This window comes from Ctenopharyngodon idella, chromosome 9 (assembly GCF_019924925.1).
Source record: "Ctenopharyngodon idella isolate HZGC_01 chromosome 9, HZGC01, whole genome shotgun sequence".
NCBI classification, from domain to species: domain Eukaryota; kingdom Metazoa; phylum Chordata; class Actinopteri; order Cypriniformes; family Xenocyprididae; genus Ctenopharyngodon; species Ctenopharyngodon idella.
Window position 1 is genome coordinate 3,105,857 of NC_067228.1, and position 12,320 is coordinate 3,118,176.

General features: G+C 36.9%; 1 protein-coding gene across 1 annotated transcript in view; it reads left to right on the forward strand.

The window, feature by feature from the left end:
- The window catches only part of slc4a10b (solute carrier family 4 member 10b), a 79,918-nt gene that overhangs the window by 29,706 nt on the left and 37,892 nt on the right, over positions 1–12,320 (forward strand). Inside the window, 3 exon segments of the mRNA XM_051906082.1 lie at positions 3,301–3,444; positions 5,509–5,647; positions 7,331–7,491. Coding sequence (XP_051762042.1) covers positions 3,301–3,444; positions 5,509–5,647; positions 7,331–7,491 — 444 coding nt within the window.

The following is a 12,320-nucleotide window of genomic DNA, read 5'->3' on the forward strand; positions in this document are numbered from 1 at the left end:
GCATTATAAGTCCCATTTAAAGCAAACAGACATGAACTAAAAGCCCTAAATGTCCCATTTTGATATCATGGGGGCTTTGAATACAATGGTTGGTCAAGAAAGTGTCACTGATTCATTATAGTGGTTTGGCAAGTTGTAAGATGCAAATGTAAAATCCACTTTCCAGAACTCAATAGCTGAAGCTCAGCGGTTCTGAGTCTTCATGATGTGTCATGACAGCAGTCGGTCTCATGCAGGAGACATATTCACTGTTCTCCTGCATTTCGCTGAAACGACAGGCTGGCATTATGTGGATATTACCCAGAATTCCATGCAATAATGAGCCAACTGTCAATGTATAGGCCTATATTAGACTGAGTTGTGTTGAAAATATTGCTTGTGACAGCAAAAATATGACTTTTCTCCTCACTCACTGTGGCTTGTAAATACATTTGCAGTTTCAGCTTGTGGATACATGTCATTTATTCAGATTCAGACACGTTTTATAACCCAGTGAACACTAAGCAGCTGTAAGCTCACAAAATGGTACTTAAACACTTGAGGTTATTTTCTGGATATTTTCTGGTGCTTGAAGTTGATGTGACAGTTTCAAAATATCATATAGTAAGTATATACTAAAATAACACTGCTCTGATATTCCAGTATGGTGTTTTTGATCACAGACAAGTCCCTTTAAGACTTTATAAAGTCTTTATCTGAATCTTGTAAGCTTCTTCACATCATCTTGAGTTTGAAATGTCATGACTTTGTAAACATAAGTTGTCAACCTTATAAAGTCTAAAGCTTTAGAAATCGATATAAGCTCATGTCATTGAGCCATTTCCCATTGCAGGACGATGCTATGCAATGTTATGCAATTCAAACACACCATTAGAGCTTTAGTGATGTAATTTAAGCCTCATTTCATCCAGCTTTCAGCCATTTTTAACTGACAGGAAGAGGAAATCTCTGTTGTCTGTAGGTTGGCATTAGTCTGTATATGTTGTGTGTGTGTGTGTGTGTGTGTGTGTGTGTGTGTAAGCTTACGTACAGATGTTATGTCAACATTTAAACCCATGCTGCTCGACCTCTCAATCATTCAAATGCAATTAAAGTGAGTGATTAAATAAATATGGGTTAAATATGTTTGGTAAATTAAATTTTTCCATTGCAAGGTGAAATACAGAGTGAACTAAAAAAGCAGTACACTTTAAAATCTAGTGAGCTGCCTACCTAGACAGCAATTTAAGGTATCATATGTTTAAGGTAGCATCCGTATACCAAACTGTAGGCAGCCGTATAATTATTTTATAATTATATTTTTTTAATTCATAATTATGCAGGATAATCATTCCAAATGAGCCACAGCATAATTATGCTGCCTTCTAAGACACCTTCTTTTGGCCAAGTACTAAAGCAGCACTGCATGTCTTTTATGGAAAAGACAAACCCAAACGCAATGCAACAGAGTCAGTCAGTCAGTCAGTCAGTCAAAAAAAAAAAAAAAAAAAAATCGAGACTGTTTAAAGTTAATTATAAAAGTTGATTATGTTAAAATATTGATTACAAATGTACTTATATTTCAATCACTGCTGGAAAATATTGTGAAAAAATATTTTGCTCAATATTTGCTGCTTTCATTACTTTTTTTGTCTTTTATTTGTAAATATTGTGTGTTTTATGCTCAATATAAGACCAGTTAGTATGTTTGTTACATGTGCACTCTGTTTTGGACTTGTGTTGTACCATTTCCCACCACTAGTTTGTCACCATAGTTACAGATCACCCTAATCATCACATCCAGCTGGTTTCAATCACCCACCTCGTTTGTCATTGTATATAAGCCCTGTGTTTTCAGTCCTGTATTGTTTGTGATTAGCGTGGTTGTGTTTCCTGTGAACCTGTTTGTGGATTACCTTGCCTGTGGTTTTAGTAAAACCTGTTATTCTTGAATCTTTCTTGTCGTGCGTATGCTTGCAACCAGCAACTGTAACAATGTTCCAAATGTTTGAGGTTTTATTTCAGTGAATGTTATTACTGTTGTTGAAAAATCCTACTTACCAAATGACCTCAGAACATGATCTAAAATGTGAAAAATTATGATTTAATATACGCTCACCGGCCACTTTATTAGGTACACCCGTTCAACTGCTTGCTAACGCAAATATCTAATCAGCCAATCACATGGGAGCAACTCAATGCATGTAGACATGATCAAGATGATCTGCTGAAGTTCAAACTGAGCATCAAAATGGAGAAGAAAGATGATTTAAGTGACTTTGAAAGTGGCATATGCCAGACGGGCTGGTCTGAGTATTTCAGAAACTGCTGATCTACTGGGATTTTCACACAACAGCCATCTCTAGGGTTTACAGAGAATGGTCCGAAAAAGAGAAAATATCCAGTAAGCGGCAGATCTGTGGATGAAAGTGCTTTGTTGGTGCCAGAGGTCAGACTGGTTTGAGCCAATAGAAAGGCAACAGTAAGTCAAATAACCTCTCGTTTCAACCGAGGTCTGCAGAAGAGCATCTCTGAACGCTCAACACGTCCAACCTTGAAGCAGATGGACTACAGCAGCAGAAGACACACCGGTGACACTCCTGTCAGCTGAGAACAGCAAACTGAGGCTACAATTCACACAGACTCGCCAAAACTGGACAATAGAAGATTGGAAAAACATTGTCTGGTCTGATGAGTCTCGATTTCTGCTGCAACATTCAGATGGTACGGTCAGAATTTGGCGTGAACAGCGTGAAATCATGGATCCATCCTGCCTTGTGTCAACGGTTTAGGCTGCTGGTGGTGTAATGGTGTGAGGGAGATTTTCTTGGCACACTTTAGTACCAACTGAGTATCGTTTAAACGCCACAGCCTACCTGAGTATTGTTGCTGACCATGTCCGTCACTTTATGATCGTCTGATGGATACTTCCAGCAGGATAATGCGCCAAGTCACAAAGCTCAAATAATCTCAAACTGGTTTCTTGAACATGACTAGAGTTCACTAAACTCAAATGGCCTCCACAGTCTCCAGATCTCAGTCCAATAGAGCAGCTTTGGGATGTGCTGGAACGGGAGATTCGAATCATGGATGTGCAGCCGACAAATCTGCAGCAACTGTGTGATGCCATCATGTCAATATAAACCAAAATCTCTGAGGAACGTTTCCAGCACCTTGTTGAATCTCTGCCATGAAGAATTAAGGCAGTTATGAAGGCAAAAGAGGTCCAACACTGTACTAGAAAGGTGTGCCTAATAAAGTGGCCGGTGAGTGTAGATTTTACATTCTCTGAGTCCCTGTCTGTTTGCTTTTGATCAATAGGTCACAGGACTCTGTATATCGGCGTTCATGTTCCTCTGGGCAGAAAAACCCATCGACGCCATCGGCATCACGGACACCGACACAGGAAGAGAAGCAGGGAGAGAGACTCAGGGGTCGAAGACGGACGAGAATCACCTTCATACAGTAAGAGTCCATCCTTCCTTCAATGCATGCTGTTACTTTTCTTCCTCAGTATTTTTGTCTTGTTTTCCAGTACAAATATCTGAACATTCTTAGATACATTTGAGACACAAAATGACTGAAAAACAAAAGTGGAAATTCAAAATTAACCAAATTTTACCATATTTTTTGGCAGATTTTTTTTTTTTTTTGTTTAAAGCTCAAACTCAGTTAAATTTGATACATATTTAATATCTTATGTAATTTCGAATTTCAAGTAAATGTATCTTGAATTAAGCATGTTTAGATGTTTGTACTGGAAAACAAAACAAAGATACGGAAACACTGTATATTAAGGTCATTAATGCATTAAAAGCATAGTTTACACTGAAAATGAAAATTAAGTCATCATTTACTCACCCTGCTGTGGGTCTAATGTCGTATGCCCTTCTTTCTTTTATGGACCACAAAAGGAGAAATGTTAAAAAATGTCCCGCTCAAGCTCGTCCATATAATGGCAGTGAATAGCAACCAGCATCAAGCTTTTAAAAAAGACGCAAAAGTATCACAGAATGATCCCATGAAACATGTGTCGTATATTCCAAGTGTTCTGGAGGTTTACGATAGTGTTTGGTGAAAAACAAGCCAAAATTGAATGCATTATTTAAAGAAAGTCCTCACTTTGGCTGTTCTATGCTTGACTGCATGTTCGTGAGACACTATTAGCGCTGCAGTTCACTCTGACTCGCCCAGAAAAACACAAGTTGTGAGAAATCAAGATTAATAAAAAATGCAACATGTAGGCCTAATACAGTGCCTAGAAATCCCAGTAAAGTATCTGTGTACTTTCTTCACTGAGTTAAATATCTCCGGACTGGAACTCTGTTTGTCTGATGACAGTCAGAATGACTGTTGACAGATGTGAACGCTATGACTTTGTGTTATGACGAACACAATTACCTAGTTCTGGCATGAAACTCTAGATGGTGCAGGCTGATAGGTCTTTAACTTATTTGGTAGCGATAATATTATCTACATTGCATAGCTCATTGGTTGCCATCGCATCAGCAGCCAATGAGCTGCGGCTCAACATTCAAACAAACACTGGTAGTGTTGCTGTAAGCAGTATGCAGCACGCTTTCAGAAACCCTCCACCTTCCCCAGCTCCACCTGAGTCTCTCCATCAGTGTCCGACTCCGGTTAAGACTGAACACCGTTACTGACAATCCTCATTTTGGCTGTGTGAGATTCTCCAGCTTTGTTGTTGTTGAGCAACCGAAGCGTGAGCTGTTAAAGCTCCGCCCTCTTCTGGAAAGTGGGGGAGGAGCAGCAGCTCATTTGCATTTAAAGGGACACACACAAAAACGGCGTGTTTTTGCTCACACCCAAATAGGGGCAAATTTGACAAGCTATAATAAATGATCTGTGGGGGATTTTGAGCTGAAACTTCACAGACACTTTCTGGGGACACCAGAGACTTATATTACATCTTGTGAAAAGGGCATTATAGGTCCTATTTGAAGCTTGATGCTGGTCTCTATTCACTGCCATTATATGGACGAGCATGGGCGCGAGCAGACCTTTTTTTTTATTTTTTTTTATTTCTCCTTTTGTGGTCTGAAAAAGAAAGAAGGGCATCCGACATTAAAACAACACCACGGTGAGTAAATGATGACTTCATTTTCATTTTAGGTTGAAATATCCCTTTAACTAACATTATTATTTATACAGTATTTTTTTGTTCTGTTTGATGTCTTCTTCTGTTCCTTCTGATGCCCTTTCATCATTTCTTTTTGTCTTTGACGGTCTGTCCTATTTGATTATGTTTCTTTGATGTGCGCTCTCTCTGTGTGTTCTGGTCTCTGATCTGGACAGGCTCACAGTCGTATTGCTCCTTTAGCAGCTCATCACTATGACTCAGCAGGGACAAGTCCAAATTATTTCCTGTGGTGTATTATTGTCAACATAACTTGTGTTATTTTGGCTCTCTGATGCCTTTTTAGCTGATATTGTATGACTATTTTAGCCATGTGACCTTTTCAACTGAGCTGAGTGGCTTATTAAAACAGTTGAAATGATGTGTCACAGATACTCCCTCTCAGAGGGTTCAGTTTCTGCTGGGCACTGAGGATGATGATGAAGAGCACATACCACACGACCTCTTCACTGAGCTGGATGAGATCTGCCTCCGTGATGGAGAGGATGCTGAGTGGAGAGAAACCGCCAGGTACTGAACCATGCGACTTAGTCATGTGATGTCACCTCAAACACATTCATACTGTGTTCATGACATGTTGTAATTACCATAATTGTGAGATGACAACCCGTGACGTTCTTTAATCTGCAGCAGTCAGGTGGTACAAGTTAGAGCTCTCAGAAAATTCCCAGTTTACAAGTTGTAATTACGAGTTCTACGAAGACCTGAATGCTTTTTACAAGTTAGAATCTCGTAATTATGGTATCCGATATGGCGTGAACGCACATTTTGTCATTTAATAAGCATTTATGGGTCAACGACAAATAAGGATGTCTGAGAAAATGAAAAGTATTTTAAAAATCTAGTTTAGAATGCATGTGCATTTTTAAAATATAATTTTTATAATCTTGATTATTCAGTGACCCTAAAAGAAATTGCCGTTATCATCTAGTAGAAAGTAAACATTTTATAATTTTAATGTTATTAAAGCTCTGATTTTTTTAAAATGATTTTTATTAAATGATTTTATTCAGTGACTCTCCATTTTCAAGGAAATGTTTTACATTTTTATTTTATTTTTATTTATAGTTAAAGATCTTTAGCTCTGATATTTAAAAAAAATCTGATATCTGATATTTAAAAAAAGTTAGTGTAGTATAAACAACATACAGGAAGCATTTTGTTGTCATGTGACCAGTCCAAGAACAGGAAATTACATCACAGAGAAGGCCCACTGTAGGCCCTCATGGCCACATGTCAAGGTCAATACATGTAATTTTTTTAAAATATCAGATATTTTAATATATGTTATGGTTAGTTCAGGTTGTCAAGTGGTGAAATAGCAAGAAAATGTTATTATAATCTAAAAAATGGCCAATTTGAATATTGTTTTTGAGCATAATGAAAGACATCCACTCAGAAGTTTTCCAGGTGTTAAGGGAAATATTTTAGGATTTTTACTTGATGATTACACAGATATAGAGTCTTTTATTCTTTTTCTTTTTCTTTTTTGTCAAAAATTATATAGATGTTTTTCAAAATGCATGAAACCAACCTGATGAATACAAAGATTACATTTTGCCCACAAATATTTAGCCCACAAATATTTAATCAATATTTTTTGGCTTTTGACATGATGTGTTAATGTTTTTCGGGGATTGATTCTTGGCTGCTCTGATATGAGCATGAGGGATGCATTAAATCTGTTGAGCAGCATTAGTCTAAGAGAGCTGAGATTATATAAAGAACCATTGTTGTGTAATAAAACAGAAAGGCTAAATACAGCACTTATAATGATGATGATGTTTTCTACATTGTCATATGGCGTCACATCTAAGTGCACTCAGCATGGGAATTATTTGTATTTTTTTTCATGAAGTACAGAAAATATGTAAACTGTAGTTCTTTATATCCAAAAATATGAAATATTCACATGAAACAACATAAATTATCATTTGCTTATTCAGTTACAAAGAAGGGCATTACAAAAATACCCTGAAAGTCAAAAATAATTATTTTTCACCTGCATGTCATCGCAAACACTGAATGACATATTTGACATAGGAAATAAAGGACGTGTGGCTTGTGTGCTATATTCTGATTCTTCTGGATTAGTACGAGAGCTTCATGTGAAGGTTCAGTTCTGAATTGCATCTTGAAGCTCTTATTTTCCACATGCATTGGTCGTCTGTCATTGCTTTTAACTCTGTCCAGGTGGCTGAAGTTTGAAGAGGACGTGGAGGACGGCGGCGAGCGCTGGAGTAAACCGTACGTGGCCACGCTCTCTCTGCACAGCCTCTTTGAGCTGCGGAGCTGCATCCTCAACGGCACCGTCATGCTGGACATGAGGGCCAGCTCTCTGGAAGAGGTCGCAGGTAGAGTTTTCTGTACTTTTACACTTATGCATTTAGCTGACGCTTTTATCCAAAGTGACTTACAAGAGAGGAGCAAAGCAGTTCGTCAAGGAGCCAACTATAGTCATAATATAAAATATTTATTTGACAACTAAATTAGGAAGCAGATGCAGGGAAGATTTTTTGTGTGTTTTATGTTAAAGAGATGCAAGAAATGCAAGAACTGATTCCAATGGGCTATAAAAACATTTTTGGCGAAATCTGTCATTTCTAGGTCATATTTATTCCAAAAATTTATTAAAAAAAGGAAATAATACAAAAAAAAATAGACTTTTTAGGACAAATGCATTGACATTATTTTTGTGAGAATTGCATTTCCCCAAATAATCCTTATTAATGCAAAAAAGAAAATTTCAGCATTCTGTTTGGGAGCTTGTTTCTGCCACTAAATAAAAAATAAAAAAGGTAAGTGCAACTTTTTATCTCACAATTCTGAATTGTGAGTTATAAAGTCAAAATTGTGAGTTATAAAGTCAGAATTGCGAGATATAAAGTCAGAATTGCGTGATATAAAGTCTGAATTGTGAGATATAAAGTCAGAATTGTGAGTTATAAAGTCAGAATTGTGAGTTATAAAGTCAGAATTGCGTGATATAAAGTCAAAATTGTGAGTTATAAAGTCAGAATTGCGAGATATAAAGTCAGAATTGCGTGATATAAAGTCTGAATTGTGAGATATAAAGTCAGAATTGTGAGTTATAAAGTCAGAATTGTGTTATAAAGTCTGAATTGTGAGTTATAAAGTCAGAATTGCGTGATATAAAGTCAAAATTGTGAGTTATAAAGTCAGAATTGCGTGATATAAAGTCTGAATTGTGAGTTATAAAGTCAGAATTGTGTTATAAAGTCAGAATTGTGAGATATAAAGTCAGAATTGTGAGTTATAAAGTCAGAATTGTGAGTTATAAAGTCAGAATTGCGTGATATAAAGTCAGAATTGTGAGTTATAAAGTCAGAATAGCATGATATAAAGTCAGAATTGCGAGTTATAAAGTCAGAATTGCGTGATATAAAGTCTGAATTGTGAGATATAAAGTCAGAATTGCGAGGGGAAAAAAAGTCAGAATTGTGAGTTTATATCCCGCAATTATGACTTTATTTCTCGCAATTGTGAGTTTATATCTCCCAATTCTTAGAAAAACATTCAGAATTGTGAGAAAAGTCGCAGTTACCTTTTATTTTTTATTTAGTGGCTAAAACTAGTTTCTGTAATTCTGAGAGCTGTAATGCGAACTGTAAACTATTTATACAACATTTACTGAACTTCCTTTACATTGATTTATATATAAAAAAAAAGCACAAACATTTTTTACTGTAATACAGTGCTTGAAAAATATTGTCAAAATGCAAAATAAGTAGTGCTGTCTATAGATTAAAAAATAACTAATTAATCACACATTTTTCTGTAATTAATCGCGATTAATAGTGCCTAACATTAAAATGTTGGTTACACTTTATTTCGATGGTCCACCTTAGACATTCTACTAACTATAAGTAACTTTGCAACTACTAGTTGACATGTAGTTGGAAAGTTACTCATAGTTAGTATAATGTCTAAAGTGGACTATCAAAATAAAGTGTAACCTAAATTTGTAATATATTTTGTATTGTATTGATTTTATTATTTTTTCATTGTTTTTGACCCATGTTACCTTGTATTTTGATAAATAAGTTTATGAAACTAACAATTTACATACCAGTAAAACTTTACAATTGTTGATTCTAATTTTTTATAACACAACAAAAAGCTTTATTTCCTTTTTGTAAAATATAATTGGTTGTTTTTCTCTTTTGATTGTGAGGCGAACTGTGACCTGAACATGTCCCTGTGAGATTCATCCTTTTATTCTTTGCGGTGCTTATAAAATGTTTGCCATCTTTGGTCAAATGAGCTTTCCTTGTCAAATTATCACATTGTAATAGGCTGTGGATGTGTCAGCGCTGGTATGTCGCTGAGGAACACCTTAAACTGAGTTCAACACTTTAATCTCTGTGGTATTGGTGTAAGACAGCTCAAGCCATGTGTACAGACTCACAGTGTTTAAAGCTCAGCTAATTGACACACATGTACAAAGATTTAGTGTTCGGCTTCTGAGCATCAATATTTCATGAGTTGAGCCTGAGAAAGTGTTGCAGATTCATTAGCATATAGAAGAGGAAAGTTAAAATTAAGTTAAATGGGAGACTGAGGGTTTTTATTTCTCTGAATGTTTCGCAATTCTGACTTTATAAATCGCAATTATGACTTTATATCACGCAATTCTGAGAAAAAAATCAGAAGTGCGAGATGTAAACTCGCAATTGCGAGAAAAAAGTCAGAATTGTGAGATAAAAAGTCACAAATTGCCTTTTTTATTTTTTATTTTGTGGTGGAAACAAGCTTCCATACTTTAAAGTCTTGACTAAAAAAAATCTGATTCAACATTTCCACCATTATTGCTCAGGGGATAAAAAAAAAAACAGGTCATCCAACACAACATCAAGAGGAGATCATGCTGTGGAAATGCATTGTCTTTATCGCTTGGTGTCAGTCATGAATTATACAGCGTTTGCACCTTCTCACTTTCTTAAGCATGTGAATTTTGCATAACTCAAAGCTGTTCTGCCTCTTCAGATACATGAGACGGATCTCTGAGCAGCTGCTCCTTCGGTTGTCATCAAGATCAATGTCAGTTTCTGATGCAGAGTTCAAGGAACATCTGCAAAAATAGGCACAGATTAGTTTTTTGCCAAACATTTAGCACAGATTAGCCATTTAAAGAGCACATTAGCTCCGTATCAAGACAGCACTGGCCAGACATATGCCTTGTGGGGAATTTGTGCCGTTAGGAATCCATAATTCTATTTATTATTCAGGTTTGAAATGAATAATTAACACTTTGGTGCAGCATATGAAGTTGAATATACCATTAGTCAGCATTATAACACTGCACATCTTTGCTGCTGTTTTAAAAATGACAATGAACATGTGAAAACAAGATCTTACCGACATCAGGTGATTGCAAAACTACAACCCGAATTCCGGAAATGTTGGGACGTTTTTTAAATTTGAATAAAATGAAAACTAAAAGACTTTCAAATCACATGAGCCAATATTTTATTCACAATAGAACATAGATAACATAACAAATGTTTAAAGGGAGAAATTTTACACTTTTATCCACTAAATGAGCTCATTTCAAATTTGATACCTGCTACAGGTCTCAAAAAAGTTGGCACAGGGGCAACAAATGGCTGAAAAAGATTCAGCTGGGAGAACATCTAGCAACTAATTAAGTTAATTGATATCAGGTCTGTAAGATTATTAGCTATAAAAGGGATGTCTTAGAGAGGCAGAGTCTCTCGGAAGTAAAGATGGGCAGAGCTGTGAAAGAGTGCGTAAAAAGATTGTGAAATACTTTAAAAACAATGTTGCTCAACAACAAATTGCTTTGCAAATCTCATCATCTACATAACATCATCAAAAGATTTTGAGAAACTGGATAAATCTCTGTGCATAAGGGACAAGGCCGAAGACCTTTATTGGATGCCCGTGGTCTTCGGGCCCTCAGACGACACTGCATCACTCATCGGCATGATTGTGTCAATGACATTACTAAACAGGCCCAGGAATACTTCCAGAAACCACTGTCAGGTAAACACAATCCGCCGTGCCATCTGCAGATGCCAACTAAAGCTCTATCATGCAAAAAAGAAGCCACATGTAAACATGGTCCAGAAGCGCCGTCATGTCCTGTGGGCCAAGGCTCATTTAAAATGGACTGTTTCAAAGTGGAAAAGTGTTCTATGGTCAGACGAGTCTAAATTTGATATTCTTGTTGGAAATCACGGACATCGTGTCCTCCGGGCTAAAGAGGAAGGAGACCTTCCAGCGTGTTATCAGCGTTCGGTTCAAAAGCCAGCATCTCTGATGGTATGGGGGTGCATAAGTGCATACGGTATGGGCAGCTTGCATGTTTTGGAAGGCACTATGAATGCTGAAAGTTATATAAAGGTTTTAGAGCAACATATGCTCCCCTCCAGATGACGTCTATTTCAGGGAAGGCCTTGTGTATTTCAGCAGGACAATGCAAAACCACATACTGCAGCTATTACAACAGCATGGCTGTTAGAAGAGTCCGGGTGCTGAATTGGCCTGTCTGCAGTCCAGATCTTTCACCTATAGAGAACATTTGGCGCATCGTTAAATGAAAGACGACCACAAACTCTTCAGCAGCTGGAAACCTATATCAGGCAAGAATGGGACCAAATTCCAGCACCAAAACTCCAGAAACTCATAACCTCGATGCCCAGACGCCTTCACACTGTTTTGAAAAGAAGAGGAGATGCTACACCATGGTAAACTACACAACTAGACCTGTAGCAGGCATCAAATTTGAAATGAGCTCATCTTGTGCATAAAATTGTAAAACTTAAAATATTGGCTCATGTGATTTGAAAGTCTTTTATTTTTCATTTTATTCAAATTTAAAAAATGTCCCAACATTTCCAGAATTCAGGGTTGTATTAAAATTCCGTGATGTTAAAGGGGACCTAAAATGCCCCTTTTCAAAAGATGTAATATAAGTCTCTGGTGTCTCCAGAATGTGTCTGTGAAGTTTCAGCTCAAAATACCCCACAGATCATTTATTATAGCTTGTCAAATTTGCCCCTATTTGGTTGTGAGCAAAAACACGCTGTTTTTGTGTGTGTCCCTTTAAATGCAAATGAGCTGCTGCTCCCGGCCCCCTTTCCAGAACAGGGCGGAGCTTTACAACAACTCTTCCTCTAAATCAGCATGGCCACACCCC